General features: G+C 44.9%; 2 protein-coding genes across 2 annotated transcripts in view; both read left to right on the top strand.

The window, feature by feature from the left end:
- ankib1a (ankyrin repeat and IBR domain containing 1a) overlaps positions 1-17,081 on the top strand; it is a 33,113-nt gene extending 16,032 nt beyond the window's left edge. Inside the window, exons 5-20 of the mRNA XM_038966094.1 lie at positions 1-56; positions 6,291-6,408; positions 6,540-6,751; positions 7,159-7,247; positions 7,434-7,578; positions 7,850-8,007; positions 9,831-9,919; positions 10,059-10,189; positions 10,887-11,021; positions 11,314-11,400; positions 11,537-11,603; positions 12,215-12,360; positions 12,546-12,724; positions 12,879-12,930; positions 13,261-13,384; positions 13,474-17,081. The exon at positions 1-56 is cut by the window's left edge and continues 124 nt beyond it. Coding sequence (XP_038822022.1) covers positions 1-56; positions 6,291-6,408; positions 6,540-6,751; positions 7,159-7,247; positions 7,434-7,578; positions 7,850-8,007; positions 9,831-9,919; positions 10,059-10,189; positions 10,887-11,021; positions 11,314-11,400; positions 11,537-11,603; positions 12,215-12,360; positions 12,546-12,724; positions 12,879-12,930; positions 13,261-13,384; positions 13,474-15,425 — 3,740 coding nt within the window. The 3' untranslated portion in view covers positions 15,426-17,081. The remainder of the gene's footprint in view (positions 57-6,290; positions 6,409-6,539; positions 6,752-7,158; positions 7,248-7,433; positions 7,579-7,849; positions 8,008-9,830; positions 9,920-10,058; positions 10,190-10,886; positions 11,022-11,313; positions 11,401-11,536; positions 11,604-12,214; positions 12,361-12,545; positions 12,725-12,878; positions 12,931-13,260; positions 13,385-13,473) is intronic.
- A 3,529-nt stretch (positions 17,082-20,610) lies between these two features.
- On the top strand, positions 20,611-23,886 carry snrpd1 (small nuclear ribonucleoprotein D1 polypeptide). Its single transcript, XM_038966577.1, has 4 exons — positions 20,611-20,734; positions 21,396-21,472; positions 22,546-22,737; positions 23,669-23,886. The coding sequence occupies exons 1-4, from the start codon at positions 20,721-20,723 to the stop codon at positions 23,743-23,745; spliced, it is 360 nt and encodes a 119-aa protein (XP_038822505.1). The 5' UTR covers positions 20,611-20,720; the 3' UTR covers positions 23,746-23,886.
- Positions 23,887-25,263: the final 1,377 nt, after the last annotated feature.

Below are 25,263 nucleotides of genomic sequence, written 5' to 3'. Positions count from 1 at the left end.
CACAACACACACACACCGAGACACAGACACCCAGCAGCACGCTGCGCCACAAAGAGGTGAGTTACACGCCCACCATCACAGAGCAGCCGCTGCCGCGAAACTGCACTACGTCACTGAATGCAGAACGCTGCACCACACACACAAAATAATCCTAAACAGCTAACTTTATTCAAAATAGAGTCATACAACATTTCCTTAGAGTGCATAAGTTTGCTCCAAGCCTTGCTATTCAAGGAGACATGGGTTGGGTGCACTGTGAAATAGGACATGGGTAAAATGATTAGGTTATGGAACCGCCTTATCGACATGCCAGAGGACAGGATAAGAAAAAAGGTTTTCAACTGGGATAAAACACACAATTACCCATGTACAAAGAAACTCAATTACCCATGGACAAAGGAACTCAATTACCCATGGACAAAGGAACACAATTACCCATGGACAAAGGAACTCAATTACCCATGGACAAAAGAACACAATTACCGATGGACAAAGGAACACAATTACCCATGGACAAAGGAACTCAATTACCCATGGACAAAGGAACTCAATTACCCATGGACAAAGGAACTCAATTACCCATGGACAAAGGAACTCAATTACCCATGGACAAAGGAACACAATTACCCATGGACAAAGGAACTCAATTACCCATGGACAAAGGAACTCAATTACCCATGGACAAAGAAACTCAATTACCCATGGACAAAGGAACTCAATTACTCATGGACAATGGAACAGAATTACCCATGGACAAAGGAACAGAATTACCCATGTACAAAGAAACTCAATTACCCATGGACAAAGGAACTCAATTACCCATGGACAAAGGAACACAATTACCCATGGACAAAGGAACTCAATTACCCATGGACAAAAGAACACAATTACCGATGGACAAAGGAACACAATTACCCATGGACAAAGGAACTCAATTACCCATGGACAAAGGAACTCAATTACCCATGGACAAAGGAACACAATTACCCATGGACAAAGGAACTCAATTACCCATGGACAAAGGAACTCAATTACCCATGGACAAAGGAACTCAATTACCCATGGACAAAGAAACTCAATTACCTATGGACAAAGGAACTAAATTACCCATGGACAAAGGAACACAATTACCCATGGACAAAGGAACTCAATTACCCATGGACAAAAGAACACAATTACCGATGGACAAAGGAACTCAATTACCCATGGACAAAGGAACACAATTCCGTTTTTAAGGAAGCGGATCTACAACACATATTTAGAAAGAAGTTACGATGTCAACATAATCAAACACAAGTGAAAGCTTAGCTACAATAAAAAATGGACAACTGATATATGACTTAAACCAAGACTCAGAACAACCAAATCAAAAACAACTATGATCTGGAACTGTCACGCCCTGACCATAAAGAGCCCTCGGGGTTCTCTATGGTGTAATAGGTCAGAGCGTGACTAGGGTGGTTTTCTAGTTATTTTAGTTCTATGTTGGTGGGTGAGTATGGTTCCCAATTGGAGGCAGCTGAATATCGTTGCCTCTAATTCGGGATCATACTTAGTGTGTTCCTTTTCCCACCTGCGTTGTGGGATATTGTTTGTGTTTAGTGCTATGTGCGCTACGAACTGCACATTCGTTTATTTATTTGTTGTTTGAAGTTTCACCTCAATAAATATGTGGAACTCTACTCACGCTGCGCTTTGGTCCACTTATTTAAACAACGAACGTGACAGGAACCCTATGTCACCTCTCACCTAACAAGAAACCAAAGGTCACTGTGTGCCCAGTTGAGAACCAGAATACTTCCTCTGGCAATTAAGATAGGTTTAATGCAATAATGGAAGAAGAGCAGCTATGTACTGTTTGCGATTCAGGGGAGATTGAGAATGAACTGCACTTTTTATTGTACTGTACTTTATATGATGATTTGAGAGTAACCTTGTTTGATAAAATGCAACAACTGAAACCAGAACTATTTTGGGTTAGAGACTAAGAGAGGCTGGAATGGTTATTTAGAAAATAAGTGTTTCTGGGTGCAATTTTCTTTTGCAAAGCATGGACTATACGTCAAGACAAGCTATATCATTAAAATAGTTTTTGGTTTTGTTTATCAAATGTTAAATTTTTTCGTATGAACCTACAGTGCATTCGGAAAGTATTCAGACCCCTTGACTTTTTCCAATTGTTGTTACATTACAGCCTTATTCTTAAATTTATGAAATTGTATTTTTTTCAGTAGTATTCAGATGCTTTACTCAGTACTTTGTTGAAGCACCTTTGGCAGAGATTACAGTCTCGAGTCTTCGTGGGTATGACGCTACAAGCTTGGCACACCTGTATTTGGGGAGTTTTTCTCATTCTTCTCTGCAGATCCTCTCAAGCTCTGTCAGGTTGGCTGGGAAGTGTCGCTGTACAGCTATTTTCAAGTCTCTCCAAAGATGTTTGATCGGGTTCAAGTCCGGGCTCTAGCTGGGCCACTCTCCGTCTGGCCACTTTACCTGATTGGTGGAGTGCTGCAGAGATGGTTGTCCTTCTGGAAGTTTCTCCCATCTCCACAGAGGGACTCTGGAGCTCTGTTAGAGTGACCATCGGGTTCTTGGTCACCTCCCTGAACAAGGCCCTTCTCTCCCGATTGCTCAGTTTGGCTGGGCGGCCAGCTCTAGGAAGATTCTTGGTGATTCCAAACTTCTTCCATTTAAGAATGATGGAGGCCACTGTGTTCTTGGGAACCTTCAATGCTGCAGAACTTTTTTGGTACCCTTCCCCAGATCTGTGCCTCGAACACAATCCTGTCTCGGAGCTCTACGGACAATTCCTTCGACCTCATGGCTTGGTTTTTGCTCCGACATGCAATGTCAACTGTGGGACCTTAATATAGACAGGTGTGTGCCTTTCCAAATCATGTCCAATCAATTGAATTTACCACAGGTGGACTCCAATCAAGTTGTAGAAACATCTCAAGGATGATCAATGGAAACAGGATGCACCTGAGCTCAATTTCGAGTCTCATAGCAAAAGGTCTGAATACTTAGGTAAATAAATAAAATAATAAGGTATTGACTCTGTGAAATGGTGCTGCCACAATAAACAATATACAGAACCAGAATATATGGACAAGATATATAGATACAGAATTTACACAATCGATATACCATATATACAGTGCCTTCAGAAAGTATTCATACCCCTTGACTTATTCCACATTTTGTTGTGTTACAGCCTGAATTCAAAATGTATTAAATATATATGTTTTTTCTCACCCATGTACACACAATTCTCACCCATGTACACACAATTCTCACCCATGTACACACAATTCTCACCCATGTACACACAATTCTCACCCATGTACACACAATTCTCACCCATGTACACACAATTGAAAACATGTTTTTCTAAATGTTGGCACAATATTTAATTTACATAAGTATTCACAACACAGAGTCAATACATTAGAATCACCTTTGGCAGCAATTACAGCTGTGAGTCTTTCTGGGTAAGTCTCTAAGAGCTTTGCACACCTGGACTGTACAATATTCTTCAATCTCTGTCAAGTTGATTGTTAATCATTGCTAGACAGCCATTTTCAAGTCTTGCAATAGATTTTCAGTCAAAACTGTAACTAGGCCACTCAGGAACATTCAATGTCATCTTGGTAATCAACTCCAGTGTATATTTGGCCTTGTGTTTTAGGTTATTGTCCTGCTGATAGGTGAATTTGGCTCCCAGTGCCGACTGAACCAGGTTTTCATCTAGGATTTTGCCTGTGCTTAGCTCTATTCCGTTTCTTTTCATCCTAAAAAACTCCCGAGTCCTTGCTGATGACAATCATACCCATAACATGATGCAGCCACCACCATGCTTGAAAATATGAAGAGTGGTACTCAGTGATGTGTTGTGTTCGATTCACACCAAACATGATGCTTTGTATTCAGGGCATAAAGTACATTTCTTTGCCACTTTTTTTTGTTTTACTTTAGTGCCTTATTGAAAACAGGATGCATGTTTTTGAATATTTGTATTCTGTACAGGCTTCCTTCTTTTCACTTTGCCATTTAGGTTAGTATTGTGGAGTAACTACAATGTTGTTGATCCATCCTCAGCTTTCGCCTGTTACAGCCATTAAACTCTGTAACTGTTTTAAAGTCACCGTTGGCCTCATGGTGAAATCCCTGAGCGGTTTCCTTCCAAAGTATAATTCATAACTTCACCATGCTCAAAGAGATATTCAATGTCTACCAATAGGTGCCCTTCTTTGCGAGGCATTGGAAAACCTCCCTGGTCTTTGTGGTTGAAATTCACTGCTCGACTGAGGGACCTTAAAAGATAATTGTATGTGTGGGGTACAGAGATGAGGTAGTCATTCAGAAATCATGTTAAACACTATTATTGCACACAAAGTGAATCCATGCAACCTATTATGTAACTTGTTAAGCACATTTTTACTCCTGAACTTATTTAGGCTTGCCATAACAAAGGGGTTGAATAGTTTTTGACTCAAGACATTTCAGCTTTTCATTTTGAATTAATTTGTAAAGATTTCTAAAAACATATTTCATATCAAAATGAAATGAAATCCAACTTCGTTTGTCACCTGCGCCGAATACAACATGTGTAGACCTTATAGTGAAATGCTTACCTACAAGCCCTTAACCAACAGTGAAAGCGGTAAGAAAATATTGACCAAATCAAATAAAGTAAAATATAATAAAAAGTAACACAATAAAATAACAATAACGAGACTATATACAGGGTGTACCGGTACCGAGTCAGCATGCGGGGGTACAGGTTAGTTGAGGTCATGTGTACGTGTAGGTAGGGTGACGTGACTATGAATAGATAATAAACAGCGAGTAGCAGCAGTGTACAAAACAAATGGAGAGGTGGGGGGGTCAATGTAAATGGTCTGGGTGGCCATTTGATTCATTGTTCTGCAATATTATGGCTTGGGGGTAGAAGCTGTTAAGGAGCCTTTTGGTCCGAGAATTGGCGCTCTGGTACCGCTTGCCGTGCGGTAGCAGAGAAAACAGTCTATGACTTGGGTGACTGGAGTCTTTAACAATTTTTTGGGCTTTCCTCTGACACCGCCTAGTATAGAGGTCCTGGATGACAGGAAACTTGGCCCCAGTGATGTACTGGGCCGTACGCACTACCCTCTGTAGCGCCTTACAGTCAGATGCCGAGCAGTTACCATACCAGGCAATGATGCAACCGGTCAGGATGCTCTCGATGGTGCAGCTGTATAACTTTTTGAAGATCTGAGGACGCATGCCAAATCTTTTCAGTCTCCTGAGGGGGAAAACGTGTTGTCGTGCCCTCTTCACAACTGTCTTAGTGTGTTTGGACCATGATAGTTTGTTGGTGATGTGGACACCAAGGAACATGAAACTCTCGACCCGCTCCACTACAGCCCCGTCGATGAGAATGGGGGCATGTTCGTTTCCTGTAGTCCACGATCTGCTCCTTAGTCTTGCTCACATTGAGGGAGAGGTCGTTGTCCTGCACCACACTGCCAGGTCTCTGACCTCCTTCCTATAGGCTGTCTCATCGTTGTCGGTGATCAGGCCTACCACTGTTGTGTTGTCAGCAAACTTAATGATGGTGTTGGAGTCGTGTTTGGCTACACAGTCGTGGGTGAAGAGGGAGTACAGGAGGGGACTAAGCAGGCACCCAGTGTTGAGGATCAGCGTAGCAGACGTGTTGTTGCCTACCCTCACCACCTGGGGGCGGCCCGTCAGGAAGTCCAGGATCCAGTTGCAGAGGGAGGTGTTTAGTCCCAGGGTCCTTAGCTTAGTGATGAGCTTCGTGGGTAGTATGGTGTTGAACGCTGAGCTGAAGTCAATGAACAGCATTCTTACATAGGTGTTCCTTTTGTTCAGGTGGGAAAGGGCAGTGGTGAGTGCGATCGAGATTGCGTCATCTTTGACATTATGGGATATTGTGTGGAGGGCAGTGACACAAAATCTCAATATAATCCATTTTTAATTAACACAACAACATGTGGAAAAAGTCTTTGCTACTGCAGATACAGTGTCTTGTAAGCCAACGTGGGCTGGTCATCTTGAAGATGCAAGACACTAGAATAATGAAATAAATCAAATCAATCTCACACACACACATACACACACACACTTTAAATCAGAGATGCATTTGCTGTGAAATGTAGCCACAGAGGGACAAGCAGCTGCAGAATATTGTTATGGTTTTTGATCATTTTTTTCCTAGCTTTTTCAATTCTTAATCTCTCCCTCTCTCTCTTTATCTCTCCCCTATCTCCCTCCCCTCTCATCCCCAGCCCTATGAGGGTTTGAAGCTGCAGGACTTGAGGAGATTGAAGGACATGTTGATAGTGGAGACAGCTGACATGCTACAGGCTCCTCTCTTCACCGCTGAGGCACTGCTCAGAGCACACGGTGTGTGTGTGTGTTTCATGTGTGTGTGTGTGTGTAAACTGTCTCTGTGTATCTAATTGGGACATGTAGGAGCTGTTGAAGGTGTGTGTGTGTGTGTCTCGCTCCAACCTCTCTGTCTCTGTGTGTAACAGACTGGGACAGGGAGAAGCTTTTGGAAGCCTGGATGAGTGATTCTGAGGAGTGCTGCCAGCGGTCTGGGGTCTTGATGCCCACCCCCCCGCCCAGCGGGTGCAACGCCTGGGACACCCTGCCTTCCCCGCGCACCCCTCGCTCCCCCCTCACCCTAACCCTCACCTCCCTCACTGACAGCTGCCTCACCCCAGGGGAGGAGGGAGGGACTACGGTGAGTCACATGACATTTTGGTACAGGTTGCACATTTTTGTTCTACCCCAGCACGAGCACACCTGATTCTACTAACCAACCAATCATCAAGCCCTGGCTGCCTGTGTGAGTGTGTAACAGAGTTAAGAACGTACCGTAAGCTCACTCCACAGCTAGCTTGAAATGTTGAGAATGGAGCCATCCAATTAGTACCTTTTGGGTGTCTCCAACCATTGGAACATTGTTAAGGAGGGCGGTCACGTGTGTTAGCAAAGTAGAGGTCTCGAGTTCCAGCCAGGTATGAACCGAATCGAGGTTGGGAGTGGTACTTGCTAAGCAAGCAACGTGACATCCGTAACACATATGTGCGTGTTTGTGTGTGATGTAGTGTATACCTCTGACTGTGTGGGGTGTCTCTTTCCCTCCAGTGTGGGATCTGCCTGTGTTCCATCTCAGTGTTTGAAGACCCAATAGACATGTCCTGTGGTCATGAGTTCTGCCGAGCCTGCTGGGAAGGGTACGTCACTTACACTGTTTGAATTGAATTAAACATGATGGATCCTCATGGGAAATTCTACACACAATACACACAATCTGGAAGGCAGGAATACACAGTATAAACGGCAAGAGCAAGCCATATCAATTTAAATCTTGACTGTGGATCCAATAATTATTGAATTGAATTGAATGTAATTGGTTTCAGGTTTCTGAATGTGAAGATCCAGGAGGGTGAGGCTCATAACATCTTCTGTCCTGCCTGTGACTGTTACCAGCTGGTGCCTGTTCAGGTTATAGAGAGTGTTGTCTCCAGAGAGATGGACAAACGCTACCTGCAGTTCGACATCAAGGTACACACACACACACACACACACACACACACACACACACACACACACACACACACACACACACACACACACAATGTCGCTCTCAAAGCATCTTATCTCTGATATCTCTCCTCCCTGTCCGCGTGTGTGTGTGTGTGTGTGTGTGTGTGTGTGTGTGTGTGTGTGTGTGTGTGTGTGTGTGTGTGTGTGTGTGTGTGTGTGTGTGTGTGTGTGTGTGTGTGTGTGTGTGTGAGTGCTTGCCTGCGCGTGTATGTGTATCTTTTCTCTCTAGGCGTTCGTGGAGAACAACCCATCTATCCGGTGGTGCCCGGCAGTGCGGTGTGAGAGAGCGGTCAGACTGACCAGACCTGGTCCGGGGGTCAACCACCTGGGGTTCCCCCTGCTGCCCTCCCCTGCAGTTGACTGTGGCAAGGGTCACCTCTTCTGCTGGTACACGCACACACACACATCAGACCGTCTCATGGGGAAAAGTCTCTAACGTAGAGAATGATACAGTGCATTCAGAAAGTATTCAGACCCCTTCACTTTTTCCACATTTTGTAACGTTATAGCCTTATTCTAAAATTGATTAAATTAATGTTTTTCCTCATCAATCTACACACAACACCCCATAATGACAAAGCAAAAACAGGTTTTTAGAAGTAAAAAACTGAAATATGACATTTACATAAGTATTCAGACCCTTTGCTGTGAGACTCGAAATGGAGCTCAGGTGCATCCTGTTTCCATTGATCATCCTTGAGATGTTTCTACAACTTGATTGGAGTCCACCTGTAGTAAATTCAATTGATTGGACATGATTTGGAATGGCACACACCTGTCTATATTAAGGTCAAGGAGGTGACCAAGAACCCGATGGTTACTCTGACATAGTTCCAGAGTTCCTCTGTGGAGATGGGAGAACCTTTCAGAAGGACAACCATCACTCCACGCGTCAGGCCTTTATGGTAGAGTGGCCAGACAGAAGCCACTCCTCTGTAAAAGGCACATGACAGACCGCTTGGAGTTTACCAAAAGGCACCTAAAGGACTCAGACCATGAGAAACAAGATTCTCTGGTCTGATGAATCCAAGATTGAACTCTTTGGCCTGAATGTCAAGCGTCACGTCTGGAGGAAACCTGGCACCATCCCTACAGTGAAGCATGGTGGTTGCAGCATCATGCTGTGGGGTTGTTTTTCAGGGGCAGAGACTGAGAGACTAGTCAGGATCGAGGGAAAGATGAACGGAGCAAAGTACAGAGAGATCGTTGATGAAAACCTGCTCCAGAGCCCTCAGGACCTCAGACTGGGGCGAAGGTTCACCTTCCAACAGGACAACAACCCTAAGCACACAGCCAAGAAGGCAATGTAGGAGTGGCTTCGGGACAAGTCTCTGAATGTCCTTGCGTGGCCCAGCCAGAGCCCGGACTTGAACCCGATCTAACATCGCTGGAGAGATCTGAAAATAGCTGTGCAGCGACGCTCCCCATCCAACCTGACAGCTTGAGAGGATCTGCAGAGAAGAATGGAGAAACTCCACAAGTACAGGTGTGCCAAGAAGACTCGAGGCTGTGATCGCTGCCAAAGGTGCTTTAACAAAGTACTGAGTAAAGGGTCTGAATACTTATGTAAATGTGATGTTTCTGGGGTAAAAAAATAAATAATAATCTAACATTTCTAGAAATCTGTTTTTGATTTGTCATTATGGGGTATTGTGTAGATTGATGAGGATAAAAAATGTTTTGTTTTTTTAGAATAACATAACAAAATGTGGAAAAAGTGAAGGGGTCAGAATACTTTCCGAAAGCACTGTACATTTATATTCTTCCCCCTCTCTTACTCTCTCTTCCTCCATCTGTCTCTCCCTCTCTTCCTCTTTCGCTCTTCTTCCATCTGTCTCTCCCTCTCTCTCTCCTCTCTCTCCCCTCTGTCTTCCATCTGTCTCTCTCTCCCTCTTCCTCCATCTGTCTCTCTCCTCTCTCTCTCCCCCTCTTCTTCTCCCTCTTTTCCTCTCTCTCTTCCTCCATCTGTCTCTCTCCTCTCTCTCTCTCCCCCTCTTCTTCTCTCTCTCCTTCTGTCTCTCTCCTCTCTCTCTCTCTCTCCTTTCTCTCTCTCCCCCTCTTCTTCTCTCTCTCTTCCTCTGTCTCTCTCCTCTCTCTCTCTCTCTCTCTCTCTCTCTCTCCCCTCTCTCTCCTCTCTTTCTTTCTCTCTCTCTCTCTCTCTCCCCCCGTCTTCTCTCTCTCCTCTCTCCTCTATCTGTCTCTCTCTCCAGGGAGTGTCTAGGTGAGGCCCATGAGCCATGCGACTGTCAGACATGGAGGATGTGGCTGCAGAAAGTCTCAGAGATGAAGCCAGAGGAGTGTGAGCACACACACACACACACACACACAGAATGTTATGATAAATGCATGATTGTGTATGCTGATCTTGGTATGTGTGTGTGCGCTTGATCTTGGTATGTGTGTGTGTGCATGTTTGTGATGTTTGTATGTGTATCCAGTGGCAGGTGTATCGGAGTCGTATGAGGATGCAGCTAACTGTCTGTGGTTGTTAACCAACTCTAAACCCTGTGCCAACTGCAAGTCTCCCATACAGAAGAATGAGGGCTGCAACCACATGCAGTGTGCCAAGGTACATACACACACACACCTCTCTCACACACACACACACACAGACAGGGAGGAGAGATATCAGAGATAAGATGCTTTGAGAGCGACATTGTGTGTGTGTGTGCGTACGTGCATTTTAATGGCATTGAGGAAGATATTGAAACAGTGGGACACCATATATATATTTTTTAATTATTATTTTACCCCCTTTTTCTCGTCAATTTCGTGGTATCCAATTGGTAGTAGTTACTGTCTTGTCTCATCGCTGCAACTCCCGTACGGAGAGAGAGAGGCGAAGGTCGAGAGCCATGCGTCCTCCTAAACACAACCCAACCAAGCCACACTGCTTCTTGACACAACGCACATCCAACCCGGAAGCCAGCCGCACCAATGTGTCGGAGGAAACACCGTACACCTAGCGACCTGGTCAGCGTACACTGCGCCCGGCCCGCCACAGGAGTCGCTAGTGCGCGATGAGACAAGGATATCCCTACCGGCCAAACCCTCCCTGACCCGGACGACGCTGGGCCAATATTGCGCCGCCCCATGGGCCTCCCGGTCGTGGCCGGCTGCGACAGAGCCTGGGCTCGAACCCAGAATCTCTGGTGGCACAGCTAGCACTGCGATTCAGTGCACCACCCGGGAGGCGGGACACCATATTAAAGCAATAAGACAGGGTTATTACCATGTATGTACAACACCTGTTTCTCTGTCTGCAGTGTAAATATGACTTCTGCTGGATCTGTCTGGAAGAGTGGAAGAAACACAGCTCTTCAACTGGAGGATACTACCGCTGTACACGCTATGAAGTTATCACACAGCTAGAGGAGCAGTCCAAAGAGATGACTGGAGAGGTACACACACACACACACACACACACATAACCACACACACACACACACAGATACACACACATACTTTTTCTATCCTCGTTGTGACCTAAAATAGATTTCCATTAAAAATCCTATTTTCCCTGACGCCTAACCCTAATTCTAACCCTAAACCAAACCCTAAGCTTAAAATGGGGACATCTGCGGATTTCAGGTCGCCACGAGGATAGAAGAACAAGACCATACCACACACACTAGCACTGCACACACTCTGACATTTTACGTTAAGTATTTGACAGGAGTGTGTGTTTTTCAGGCGGAAAAGAAGCACAAGAGTTTTCAGGAGTTGGACCGCTTCATGCACTACTACAGCCGCTATAAGAACCATGAACACAGCTATAAGGTAACACACACACAGCATGATATTGTATTTATGATATCTACCAATGTTGTTTTCTAAAATGTGATGTCTCTCCCTATCCCTCTCGCTCTCTCTCTTTCTCTACCCCCCTGTATCTTCTCTCTTTCTCTCTCTCTAGTTAGAACAGAGACTATTGAAAACAGCCAAAGAGAAGATGGAACAGCTGAGTAGAGCCTTCATTGGATGTGAGTCTCTGACCTACCTGACTCTACTTTCTACCTCAGAGGCTGTCCCTGCCTCTCCTCTTGTATAACGATAGAGGGAGAGGACGGTGTGTCCTGCGTATGGTGTGTGTGTGTGTGTGTGTGTGTGTGTGTGTGTGTGTGTGTGTGTGTGTGTGTGTGTGTGTGTGTGTGTGTGTGTGTGTGTGTGTGTGTGTGTGTGTGTGTGTGTGTGTGTGTGTGTGTGTTTCTAACAGCAGTGTGTGTGTGTGTGTGTGTGTGTGTGTGTGTGTGTGTGTGTGTGTGTGTGTGTGTGTGTATTTGTGTGTATTTGTGTGTATTTGTGTGTTTCTAACAGCAGTGTGTGTGTGTGTGTGTGTGTGTGTGTGTGTGTGTGTGTGTGTGTGTGTGTGTGTGTGTGTGTGTGTGTGTGTGTGTGTGTGTGTGTGTGTGTGTGTGTATTTGTGTGTTTCTAACAGCGTGTGTGTGTGTGTGTGTGTGTGTGTGTGTGTGTGTGTGTGTGTGTGTGTGTGTGTGTGTGTGTGTGTGTGTGTGTGTATTTGTGTGTTTCTAACAGCAGTGTGTGTGTATTTGCGTGTTTCTGTTTCTAACAGCAGTGTGTTTCTCTCCTCTAGGTGAGGGCTCCCTCCCAGACACCAGGTTTATAGAGGACGGTGTGTGTGAGTTGTTGAAGACACGTCGTGTGTTGAAGTGTTCCTACCCCTACGGATTCTTCCTCCAGCCTCACAGCACACAGAAGGAGATATTTGAACTCATGCAGGTGTGTGTGTGTGTGTGTGTGTGTGTGTGTGTGTGTGTGTGTGTGTGTGTGTGTGTGTGTGTGTGTGTGTGTGTGTGTGTGTGTGTGTGTGTGTGTGTGTGTGTGTGTGTGAGAGAGAGATGAATTCCTCACCCTCCACTCTCTCCCTATTTCTCTACCCTTCTACTCATCCCTCTGTTCCCCAGACTGATCTGGAGATGGCGGTGGAGGACTTGGCTCAGAAGGTGAACCGTCCCTACCTGCGTACGCCGTGTCATAAGATCGTCAGCGCTGCCTGTCTGGTACAGCAGAAGAGAGAGGAGTTCCTGGCCTCGGTGGCTAGAGGGGTGGCCCCTAACGACTCACCTGAAGTACCTAGGAGGAGGTGAGGGAGGGGGAAAGTGAGGGAGGGAGGGAGACCGACAGAGAGAGAGAGAGAGATCTTTTTCCCAACAGGCAGTAGACAGAACAGGGTTGGCTATTACTTCAAATGTTTATAAATCCTTTCTTTACAAAGCTCTACATTGAATGTGTTTCAGTTTCCCTGCTGGATCATGGGACTGGGAGTACCTGGGATTCACCTCTCCTGAGGTAACTACACATAACACCATTGTCAAGCTTTTATACCGTTCCTCTATAAGAATTTGAGCAACAGGTCCATATTTGTAGCCACATCCTCCATCTTAGCACAAACATCCATTTTACCACGCGGCAGGTAGCCTAGTGGTTAGAGTGTTGGACTAGTAACCGGAAGGTTGCAAGGTCGAATCCCTGAGCTGAAAAGGTAAAAATCTGTCGTTCTGCCCCTGAACAAGGCAGTTAACCCACTGTTCCTAAGCCATCATTGAAAATAAGAATTTGTTCTTAGCTGACTTGCCTAGTTAAAATAAATAACTGACCTGTATAATGTACTACCTGTAGGAGTATGCAGATTTCCAGTACCGGCGGAGACACCGGCCGCGTCGTAGAGGAGACATGCCGAGTTTACACAGTCTGAGGAGCAACAGCAGTACTCCTGAACCCAACCAGAACCCTGAGAATACAGGTACAAACACACACACACACACAGTAATTTATCAGTAGGGCCTGTGTTTCTTTGACGTTTCGTTGTGTTGTTATTGTTACGTGTGACAGAGGTCCTCCAGGAGAGAGTTGAGGGGCGGAGACAGCCTCTGAGGTCACTGGATGAAGATGACCCCAACATTCTACTGGCCATCCAACTGTCACTACAGGACTCACGGAGGGAGAGAGGGATGGGAGGAGGACTGGAGAGAGGCTCTGGTGTGATTGAGGGCCCAGGGCTTGGGTCTGGACAGGGTCTGGATATAGGGCCAGTAATGGGTCCAGGGGTGGGGGGCCTCAGTGAGACTCAGGACCCCTCCAGAGTGGGTGGTTCTCTGGGGGCCAGTGGCTCCTCTAACCTCCCTAGACCAGACCCTAACCAGTCATTAAATGCTGAGCTGTTAGAGCTAGGAGAAAGTCTGATGAGACTGGGACAAATAACTACTCCATATACCCTAGACAACACTAATATCCCTACGCCATATAGCTTAGACCACACCTACGACCACTACAACCCTTCCTCCAGGTACAGTCAGAGTCAGGACCTTAGCTACACATCTTATACAACTGACCACAACTATGCTGTTCTGGAACCTGACCACAGCACACCTTATACACACGGCTACGGTCACACCTGTGATCATAACCAGGACCACACCACTATCAACATTCCCTTCACTCCAGAACACGACCATAATTGTGGTCAAAACCAAAACCGTGGCCATCCCACTATCAATGCCTTCTACAGTTCTGTTCACTGCCAACCCAGCCTCTACACTAAAACATCTCCTCCTCACACAGACCTTACAGCATCTTCTAGCCCTAAACACACAAGCCTTTACCCCTCAGACCCAGAGCCATATGCTATGTTCAGCCTTCCCCATAACCCTGAACCAGTCCAAACCATCTCTTGCACCCAGGACACACATCCTGACCAGAACCACCACCATTGCTGCCACTCCAGCCACTACACCCCTAACCCAGAACATTACACCCCTAACCCAGACCCTTACACCCCTAACCCAGACCCTTACACCCCTAACCCAGACCCTTACACCCCTAACCGAGACCATTACACCCCTAACCCAGACCCTTACACCCCTAACCCGGACCCTTACACCCCTAACCCAGACCCTTACAAACCTAACCCAGACCATTACAACCCTAACCCAGACCCTTACGCCCCTAACCTGGACCCTTACACCCCTAACCCAGACCCTTACACCCCTAACCCAGACCATTACACCCCTAACCTGGACCCTTACACCCCTAACCCAGACTACACCTCGAATCCTGACCCATACCGCACTTCCTCAGACCCCCACGGCCTAGACCCTAATCACCCTATCTCAGACCCCCACGGCCTCCTGCTCCCCTCCCCAGACCCAGAACTCCTCCTCTCCCCAGTGGTCCCTCCAGGAGGTCCCTTCACCCCCAGTGACCCGGGCTGCCTGGAGCGCCTGGACCCCTCAGCTGAAGCCCTGCTCCTGGACAACATCATGGCCTGGATCCAACACACACACCCCCAGGACAGCCCCCAGAACATCGACCTCATCCCCTCAGCTAGCTCCGAGACTGGCTCACCCCCGGAGAAATACTCACCTCCGGACACAGAGACAGACTCACCCACTGTTTCACCCCAAGACGGTGGGGACCCAAAGAGTGATTCCCCTCCTGACGCCCAGGCCAGTTTCAGCGGGGAGGCCCTAACCGAGCTACGGCAGGCCCAGGAGGGAGAGGCGGGTAGGGGACAGGCTGGCTCCCCCGGCCCTGTAGACAGCCTGGAGGTTAAAAGACCCAGCACTCTGGATCTGGAGTTTTGTGAGGGTGAGGAGTGTGTGGAGTGTGTAGTCACAGGGTTTGTGTCGGACCTGTCGCAGGACGCAATGGACACACACATACACTCACACACACATTGTGGAGATAACAACCTCACTCCTACCAAGACAGACTCAAGCCCCACCCCCTGGGTAGTGGAGGACCAATCACACGCGGAGTGGGAAGAGCAAGTTCACCTGGTGTGACAACAGACAGACAGATGACAGAGAGCAGGAGGAAGAGAGGAGGAGAGTGGGAGCGAGATAATGATAAGCAGCAGTGACAGAGATGAGGGAGAGAAAAGCTGAGAGAAAAGAGAGGAAGAGAGAGGGATTAATAACATTATCAGAGAAAGAGCTTAGGAAAGATTTCGGGATGAAAAGCACTTAGAGGAAAGAACAGGAGAAAAGTCTGACGTTAAACATGGGGTGTCCACTTGATTTAGCTTGCTGGGCACCGAAAGCTAAATAGTTATTTTGACCCAGGTCTGGTCAGGTCATGTGACCTAGGTCTGATCAGGTCATGTGACCCAGGTCTGGTCAGGTCATGTGACCCAGGTCTGATCAGGTCATGTGACCCAGGTCTGATCAGGTCATGCAGTGACCAGAGATGATCAGAGCAGATGAGATGTGTTTAAATACAATCAAATATGAGTAACTTTAGTGATTTTATCGTCCATATCCATTCCACTACTGATGGACTGACTGTATGTGGTCGCCTCAGCCTAAGACCAGGGCGAGTTGTTTTACTGTTTAGTCAACCTTTATTTATCCAGATCAAATTCCATGACAGAGAGAGAGCGAGGGAGAGAGAGAGGGACCGTGACATGGCTATTCTTTTGAAACAGTCCACGGCTGAGTTGATCAGTGTGCCTCATTTTTATTAAGAATCCCCTTTTTTCATATGGAACCTCAAGCAACGTGCAAGAATAGTATGACTATTATTACTACTATAGGGTTGTTTTGTTTTTCACATGGTTTCCTTTCCTCTTGAGATAAGATGTGTTTTTGGAAGCAGCTGTGGTCTGTTGCCATATGTATCAAGCGTCTCAGAGTAGTGGTGCTGATCTAGGACCAGGTCCTCCCTGTCTATTTAATCTTATTCATTATGATCTAAAAGGCTCAATTGATCCTAGATCAGCACTCCTACTGTCCCAGGTCTTTGACTAGGTATAGGACAGGAGGCTGTTATTTTTCTTGTGTTGGTGTTATAGAGATGGTTAGCACTGGTAGGATGATTATAATATAGTCAACTTTATAGAGATGAATCTGCAGTCTACAAGAGTTTATAATATAATTTCTAAAATCATATTTATCTTATTTAATTGTAATAAGCTGCTTAATAAAGTAGTCATTGGATATAGAATAACATTTAGAAACACAACCATGGTTTAACTTAACTGTTGGGTGTAGTGTGCAACCATCTGGAGTAGTGCACTAGTTTATAGTAGGGTGCGATGTGACGTGCGCTGATCATACAAAACATGAAATGGAACACTGAAGTCTGGATTTGGAGTGTATTTTTTTGTACAACACCACTGTTTTAAGTTAAGATAATTGTTTATTTAGTCAAATTTTATTCACACTAAGGTTTTTATTAGATTTTTTTTTTTGTATTTTTTTTTTGTATTTTCTTGGTACTTAATTGAGAGTTTCAAGGCCAGTGGCTGTGTCATAGTTTGTAACCCAGGCATCTGATTTTTATATTACTGTACCCTGGCAACCATAAACCTTGTTGTTATTTGCACTTTCATAGGTGATACTTGATACATTCCCAGTCCATATGAAAGACAGTGACGTTCGATGTGTGGCCAAGGAGTGAAAGTATTAGTAAAACGTTTACTCTCAATAAAAAAAAGATTTAAAAAAACACATTTCTTTCAATTTACTTTTCTTTCAATGATATTGACTACATATTTTGTCACTATAGAATTCTTGCATCATGATACAGTAAAAAGGCTTTCAACAAGGGAGTTGGACAACCTCATTAAACAACATTATCGATAAAGGAAGGTGCACCAACACAATTGCTCATTAACAATGGAATGCTAGTACTTCTGTCAAAGGGTCTCACCATACATCGACTGAATCTTCCCTGTCACGCATTTCTGTGATTTTCTAACAATCTCTAGATGTTCCAAAGATTTGTATAACTTGTTTATCTGTGGTTGTTTGAGGAATTAATCGAGGAATCCGGGAGAAAGAGATTGCGCTTGTTTGAAATGGAAAAGTGTTGCGGTAGCTTTTTATAAAGAAGAACATCAAGACGAAGCAGCTGCTTTACAAGTGAGATGCACTGTTGAGCGTTACATCCCGAGGGGTTCGTGCTGATTGTACGGAGATTGTGACAGCCGGTTAAATGGCGTCCCTTGACAAGGCAAGAACAAGATGTATGTCAGGAGAAGTGTAGTATTATCATAAGGAGATGTCTACTTGGAATACGGAGGAAGAATGGAGGGAAAAAGAGAGGCAGAGGAGGACTAAGAGAGAGGGGGGAAGAGGGTGAGTTTGAGTTGGTTAAAAATGGCTGGAAAAGGGTAGATGGTTTGATAAAGAAGAATGGTAGAAAGTGTAAGCAGAGTAAGTTGAAGACAGGAGGAGAAATTGAAGTGAATGAGGGCGACGTATCGGAGGTGGTAGGTGAAGTTCTCGAAGCCAGGGGCTTGCACCGAGGGTCCGGATAAAGATGAGTCTGATAGTAGGAGTGGAAAAAGTGGACCCTTGCCTTTTGGCTGATCCATTTGTGGTTTCAGGGTGGGTGAAAACACAGTTGGGTGTTGTGGAATCGGTGAGGGTAACCAGAAGTGGTTTTGTGATAATTGTTTGTGTTTCTGCTGGTCAGAGACAGCAGGCGCTCCGTGTTAAACGAATGGGGGCAAGAGATGTGAATTGTTTTGCTCTCAAGAAAAGGGCGCCATTGAAAGGAGTGATTACTGGGGTAGTGGTAAATGAGAAAGTTGACCAACTGAAGGGAAATAAGTGCACTCAGGCTATCCAGAAGGCCAAGCAAGGTTAGTTACTTTAAAGAGCTGTTCTCTCTCTGTGGGTTTACTCCAAGGAGTTCTGGAAAACAGTTAAAGACCTGGAGAATAAACCCACTCACAGCTGCCCATCTCCTGACAAGGAGCACATGGCTGAGCTCTTTAATCAACACTTCATTAGGTCAGGATTCCTATTTGACTCAGCCATGCCTCCTTGCCCCGATGCTCCTCCCTCTTTTTCCTCTGCCCCGCTACATAGTTTCTCCCTGCAGGCGGTCACTGAGTTCAAGGTGCTAAAGGAGCTCCTTAAACTTGACCTCAAATAACCTTCTGGGTCAGATGGTTTAGACTCTTCTTTAAGGTTGCAGCCCCTATCATCACCAAGCCTATCTCTGACCTTTTTAACATGTCTCCTCTCTGGGGAGGTTCTCATTACTTGGAAGGCAGCCATGGTGCATACTTTATTTAAAGGGGGAGATCAAGCTGATCCTAACTGTTATAGGCCAATTTCTATTTTGCCCTGTTTATCAAAAGTGTTGGAAAAACTTGTCAATAATTAACTGACTGGCTTTCTTGACGTCTATAGTATTCTCTCTGGTATGCAGTCTGGTTTCCGCTCAGGTTATGGATGTGTCACTGCAACCTTAAAGGTCCTAAATGATGTCACCATTGCCCTTGATTCTAAGCAACATTGTGCTGCTATTTCTATTGACTTGGCCAAAGCTTTTGATATGGTAGACCATTCCATTCTTGTGGGCCGGCTAAGGAGTATTGGTGTCTCTGAGAGGTCTTTGGCCTGGTTTGCTAACTACCTCTCTCAAAGAGTGCAGTGTATAAAGTCAGAACATCTGCTGTTTCAGACACTACCTGTCACCAAGGGAGTACCCCAAGGCTCGATCCTAGGCCTCACGCTCTTCTCAATTTACATCAACAACATAGCTCAGGCAGTAGGAAGCTCTCTCATCCACTTATATGCAGATGATACAGTCTTACACTCAGCTGGCCCCTCCTGGGATTTTGTGTTAAACGCTCTACAACAAAGCTTTCTTACTGTCCAACAAGCTTCCTCTGCCCTTAATCTTGTTCTGAACACCTCCAAAACAAAGGTCATGTGGTTTGGTAAAAAGAATGTACCTCTCCCCACAGGTGTGATTACTGCCTCTGGGGGTTTAGAGCTTGAGGTAGTCACCTCATACCAGTACTTGGGAGTATGGCTAGACGGTACACTGTCCTTCTCTTAGCACATATCAAAGCTGCAGGCTAAAGTTAAATCTGGACTTGGTTTGCTCTAACGTAATCGCTCCTCTTTCACCCCCAGCTGCCAAACTAACCCTGATTCAGATGACCATCCTACCCATGCTAGATTATGGAGACTTAATTTATAGATAAGCAGGTAAGGGTGCTCTCGAGTGGCTAGGTTGTGTTGCTACCATGTTGTGTTGTCATATGTTGCTGCCATGCTATTTTGTTGACTTTAGGTCTCTCTTTATGTATTGTTGTGGTGTCTCTCTTGTCGTAATGTGCGTTTTGTCCTATATTTTAATTTTTAATCCCAGCCCCTATCCCCGCAGACGGCATTTTGCCTTTTGGTAGGCCATCGTTGTAAATAATAATTTGTTCTTAACTGACTAGCCTAGTTAAATAAAGGTTGAAATATATATATATATATATATATGTAACGGATGTGAAATGGCTAGCTAGTTAGCGGGTACGCGCTACTAGCGTTTCAATCAGTTACGTCACTTGCTCTGAAACCTAGAAGTAGTGTTGCCCCTTGCTCTGCAAGGGCCGTGGCCTTTGTGGAGCGATGGGTAACGATGCTTCGTGGGCGACCGTTGTTGATGTGTGCAGAGGGTCCCTGGTTCGCGCCCGTGTCGGGGCGAGGGGACGGTTTAAAGTTATACTGTTACATATATATATATATATATATATATATATATATATATATATATATATATATATATATATATATATATATACAACAGTGGGAGATTCCCAGTGGCAATGGTTATCAACTGTACTGCACTGGTGGAATGTAAGTCACGGAAAATAGAGGTTGTGGTGGCAGCTGCAGAGAGGTATTTGGTTGTGCAAGAATTGATGTCAGAATAGTTACAGGGTGTGTTAAGTGGTGGTGTCCCATCCTTTCAGGCTGTTGGTCTAAAGTAGGACTAAATAGATTTAAATAGTGGATTATGGTATTTAGTTATTATTATTATTATTTATTCTTTGTGAGTTTAGTGTTAGATGGTAGGGTATTTATTTTTCAAGCAACGTATGAGGGAGTTATACTCTAGTCTAGTACGTGGCGGTAATGCAACATTTATTGGATGCCAACCGCCGTTAAACCTCATCAAAGAAGAAGCTGTTTTCTTTCTGCATTTCCTGGTTCTGTAGCGTTTTTATGACGCCGGTGTTGCTGCGACGAAACGTATTTTATACACAGCGGCCTGTGCGCTCAGTTATACGCTGTAATTTTTTGTCTTTGGTGGAGATTTTGTCTCTGCAATCCATCACCAACATGAAACTCGTACGGTAAGAATATTCAACAAAATCATCTTTAGTCTTATGCTTAGATGAAAGGTGAAAGTACTGGTTTTGTGTCGCTGGATGGTTTTAGATTTGGAGTGCGAGCTGTTCGCCAAATTCTGAGGCGGGAAGCAGCTAACTGAAATGAACGAATGAATGAATGAGCGACGTGCAGAAGCTACTAGATATCTAAGTTATTCTTTCCTTTCTATAACGTTAATGAATGGACCTCTAGCCGCGGAATACACATCGATTATTTACGTATCTGCCGCTGAGAACTAACTAGTTACTTTGTATGCACCACTGTTATTTGCTAGCCACTGATATGCTAACTTGCTTTTAGTTAATAAACCACTGCAGTGTGCAGGCAGGGCCCTGACAGATTACCCACAACAACCAAAGGTTCAAAAACAATGTGTTCTTGTATGAGTTCAGCTTCCATGACAAGTCATCCGGTTTGTGATTGTCATTTTAGTTTGCTTTGGACATTGTAGTCAGCAAACTAGGTAGTTCTTACTAGTTACCGCCCCATTGTCTAAGGAAGGTTGTCTGTCGATATTGTTTATAGGGCCTTGAAGACTAGCAAGCTAGTATGTATTCACAGACTTGATAAACTGCACTAATTATAACATTGCCTCTAATACCCATGACTTTTCTCCTCCTGTAGCTTTTTGATGAAACTCAGCCACGAGACTGTGACCATTGAGCTGAAGAATGGAACCCAGGTCCATGGAACTATCACAGGTATAGACCCTGCCCCCTCTGTCTGGCTGAGTAGGATTATTGAGATGCCTCCAAATATAAACAAACTCTAGTATAGGGTGTTGTAGCAGGTACAATCTAAACCTGGGACCTTCAACCTTTTCTAGCATGTTATGAGCTACTCAATTTTTTCCCTAGCCATTAAATTGGCACATTCTTCTCTTCCCCAGGTCCTTTTTTAAGCATGTTTTTGAATTTAACTCGGCAAGTCGGTGAAGAACAAATTCTTAATTACAATGATTGCCTACCCGGATGACGCTGGGACAATTGTGAGCCGTCCTATGGGACTCCCGATCATGGCCAGTTGTGATACAGCCTGGGATTGAACCTGGGTTTGTAGTGATGCCTCTAGCGATGCCCAGTGTGATCCCCAGTGTGAAAGAGAAAGTAGTACACTGTTTTCTGCCAATATACCTGGTAAAATTATGGTTAATAAACAACTCTAAGGGGGCCCTATAAAATCTGATCCCCCCCCCCCCCCCCCCCCCAAAAAAATTGTTTTCTGTTTGATTTTTCCTGGTTTTAATTTGTTTTTCACTCATAATTACAATTGTTTGTAGAGAAACAATTCAATTGGATGTTCTGAGTTGTGTCAATACTTAAATCACATGAGAAGACCTTTATTTATTTTTGGTCTGGAAGAAAACTAAGACATTTAGATTGTGTAATTCCCCTTTAATTGCGCATCTGGCCCTTCTTTTTTTTTTTTTTGCACATCTAGCAAGTGAGGAATGTGCCATCTAGTGATGTTTCTGCTGCTGCTCATTTCATGGCAAAGTTTGCAAATAATAAATACAAATGATATACTTACTCATGATATACTTCTGCCAGGTAAGCCTAATTTGCAGTTAACATTTAATTGAGAAGGTTTTGGGGGAAATATTTCTGTCAACCCACAAGACTGGTATCACACCACACAGATGGGCAATATTGCTGGAAATTAATTGGCAGATATTGTTAGGTTTGGTTTTTTAAGCCAATAGTGGCTAACCAGGGGTGGGATAATGTCAATGTTGTATTGATTATTAACAATGGTCATTAACTGTGTGTCCCAGGTGTGGATGTGAGTATGAACACTCACCTGAAGGCGGTAAAGATGACTCTGAAGAACCGTGAGCCCACCCAGCTGGAGAGCCTCAGTATCCGTGGGAACAACATCAGATACTTCATCCTGCCGGACAGCCTGCCGCTGGACACTCTGCTGGTCGACATAGAACCCAAGGTCAAGAGCAAGAAGAGAGAGGCTGGTGAGTACACAGGGATGGGGGGGTGAGATCAATTTGATGGACATAGAGAGATGGTGGGGAGGGAGCTGGACATAGAACCCAAGGTCAAGTCCAAGAATAGAGTAGCTGGTGTGTACACTAGGAAAGTAGGAGAGTGTGGTGGCTTGTCGGCATATCAGTAGGATATCAGAGGTTCTTCTCCAATCCTCTCCTCTTCCCTTTGATGTTTTGAGGAGGCAATGGGAGAGGGCGCCAGCAATACTTTTGAGATTCAACCTAAGTCTGCCTAGATCAGTGTTCACTCCTGATCCTGGAGAACAACAGGGTGTGTAGGCTTTTGTGCCAGCCCAGAAACAACACAGTAGAGTTGGCTTGCCAAAGCATTTTTGATGAATTCAGTGAGGTGTTCTATTGCTTGGCTGGAACTTAAACACACTACAGCTGTTCAGGACCATGAGCAAAGACCAGCAGTCTGTTGAACTACTCGTTTTGTAAAGTTGTGACTAGGTTGAGAGTAATTGTGTACTAGAATGTGGGGTGACGTAATGTGGCCGACCTTCCTTCTGGAGTGCTACTGGGTATTTGGGTGTTTTGAGCCTGCCACAGCAGCCATATTGAAAGTTGGAGGTTGTGAACTGTTTCGTAGCCACACTGGTTAGAGGTTTCATAAATCCACAGTAGTTCTGTCTGAGTTAAGGTTGGGTGAGTTGCATAGCATTTATAATGCCTAGCTTCTGATGACTGAGGTCTCGCCTTTCAAGATTTGCTTCATCAGACCCAAATTAAAACTAGCAAATCAGCCTAATTAATATTAGGCAAACACTCTTCCGTAAGAAACGACTCCCAACAATGAGCTTGACAAACAAGACCTAAGGACAAGAATGGGAGAGTCAAAGTATTTGTGGTGCATAACTAATCTCTAATCATCTCCTCTCCCTTAATCTCTCTCCAGTGGCTGGGCGTGGAAGAGGCAGAGGAAGGGGGCGTGGCAGGGGGAGGGGCCGAGGCAGGGGAGGGCCCAGGAGATGATCGCCATTACTACGCGGCTGTCAGTCATGTCCTATTGTTTGTACAGCAACGTTTTTGTTTTGTCATTTTTCTGAGGAAACTTTTGTGAATCCCGAGCCCGACTTGTTTGTTATTTTGTATATTAAAGATATTCCACATGAACAGAAGTGTTTTGAGTAGGTTATTATCATACCTATCTTGGTTGATGGGCAATTGTGCATGTTGTGTAGTTGGTCCAGTTGTTAGCAGTGATGGGTCGTTTGCAAACTAACGGCTCTCTTTTTGAACGGATGTCTTTGTTGAACATATGAAAGAGCCGTTCATTTGACTCACTGATTTGCATACTGTTACGACTGCTTTTTGATCTCCAGATAACGATTATCTGTAGATAAGTACTAACATTCTCTGAAGATGGTAATTCCTCACTGCAGGAACAGTCGATGGTGAGGAGAGAGCCTTATTCTGGTCCACATTCATTTTTGCAGTGGGATATATATACGCCATCTAATTAAGGTTAGTGTTTGAACGCCTATCACGATCTAGCAGACAACTTTAGGCTTTACATGAGATATTAGATATATATTTTTTGTGTATTTTGGCACTACTGAATGAAGAGCTGGTTCAGAGCCAAATTAACAGTTATTTTTGCTGACTGGAGCCACATGATCCAGCTCACTGAACTCTGAATGCTCATTGCTAGGTAACTACCTAACTGAACAAATCAAATTGTATTAGTCACATATGCCAAATACAACGGGTGTAGACCTTACAGTGAAATGCTTACTTAAGCCCTTAACCAACAATGCAGTTTTAAGAAAATACCTTTCAAAATAAAAAGTAAGAAATGACAATAGCGGGGCTATATATGGAGTACCGGTGTTGAGGTAATAGGTAGAGTTAATAAAGTGACTATGCATAGATAACATTGTAGGGGGGTAATGCAAATAGTCGGTAGTCATTTGATTAGATGTTCAGGAGTCTTATGGCTTGGGGGTAGAAGCTATTTAGAAGCCTCTTGGACCTAGACTTGGTGCTCCGGTACCGCTTGCCGTGCGGTAGCAGAGAGAACAGTCTATGACTAAGATGGCTGGAGTCTGACAATTTTTAGGGCCTTCTTCTGACACTGCCTGGTATAGAGTTCCTGGATGGTAGGAGGCTTGGACCCAGTGATGTACTGGGCCGTACGCACTACACTATAGGACCTTGTGGTCGGAGGCTGAGCAGTTGCCATACCAGGTAGTGATGATGAAACCAGTCAGGATGCTCTCTGGTGCAGGTGTATAACCTTTTGAGGATCTGGGGACCCATGCCAAGTCTTTTCAGTCTCCTGAGGGGGAAACGTGTGGTCGTGCCCTCTTCACGACTGTCTTTGTGTGCTTGGATCGTGTTAGCTTGTTGGTGATGTGGACGTCAAGGAACTTGACGCTCTCAACCTGCTCCACTACAGCCCCGGGCGTGCTCGGTCCTCCTTTTCCTGTAGTCCACAATCATCTCCTTTGTCTTGATCACGATGAGGTATTATGCATTTACTGGTTTTCT

Source organism: Salvelinus namaycush, chromosome 27 (genome assembly GCF_016432855.1).
Source record: "Salvelinus namaycush isolate Seneca chromosome 27, SaNama_1.0, whole genome shotgun sequence".
Classification (NCBI taxonomy): Eukaryota; Metazoa; Chordata; class Actinopteri; order Salmoniformes; family Salmonidae; genus Salvelinus; species Salvelinus namaycush.
This window is presented reverse-complemented; position numbering and strand designations above follow the sequence as displayed.

What these genes read in the sequence shown, in the direction of transcription:
- snrpd1 (XM_038966577.1), top strand. An exon ending in GGTCCATGGAACTATCACAG is followed by an intron (nt 21,473 to 22,545) that starts GTATAGACCCTG and finishes TGTGTGTCCCAG; the next exon opens with GTGTGGATGTGAGTATGAAC. An exon ending in GAGCAAGAAGAGAGAGGCTG is followed by an intron (nt 22,738 to 23,668) that starts GTGAGTACACAG and finishes ATCTCTCTCCAG; the next exon opens with TGGCTGGGCGTGGAAGAGGC.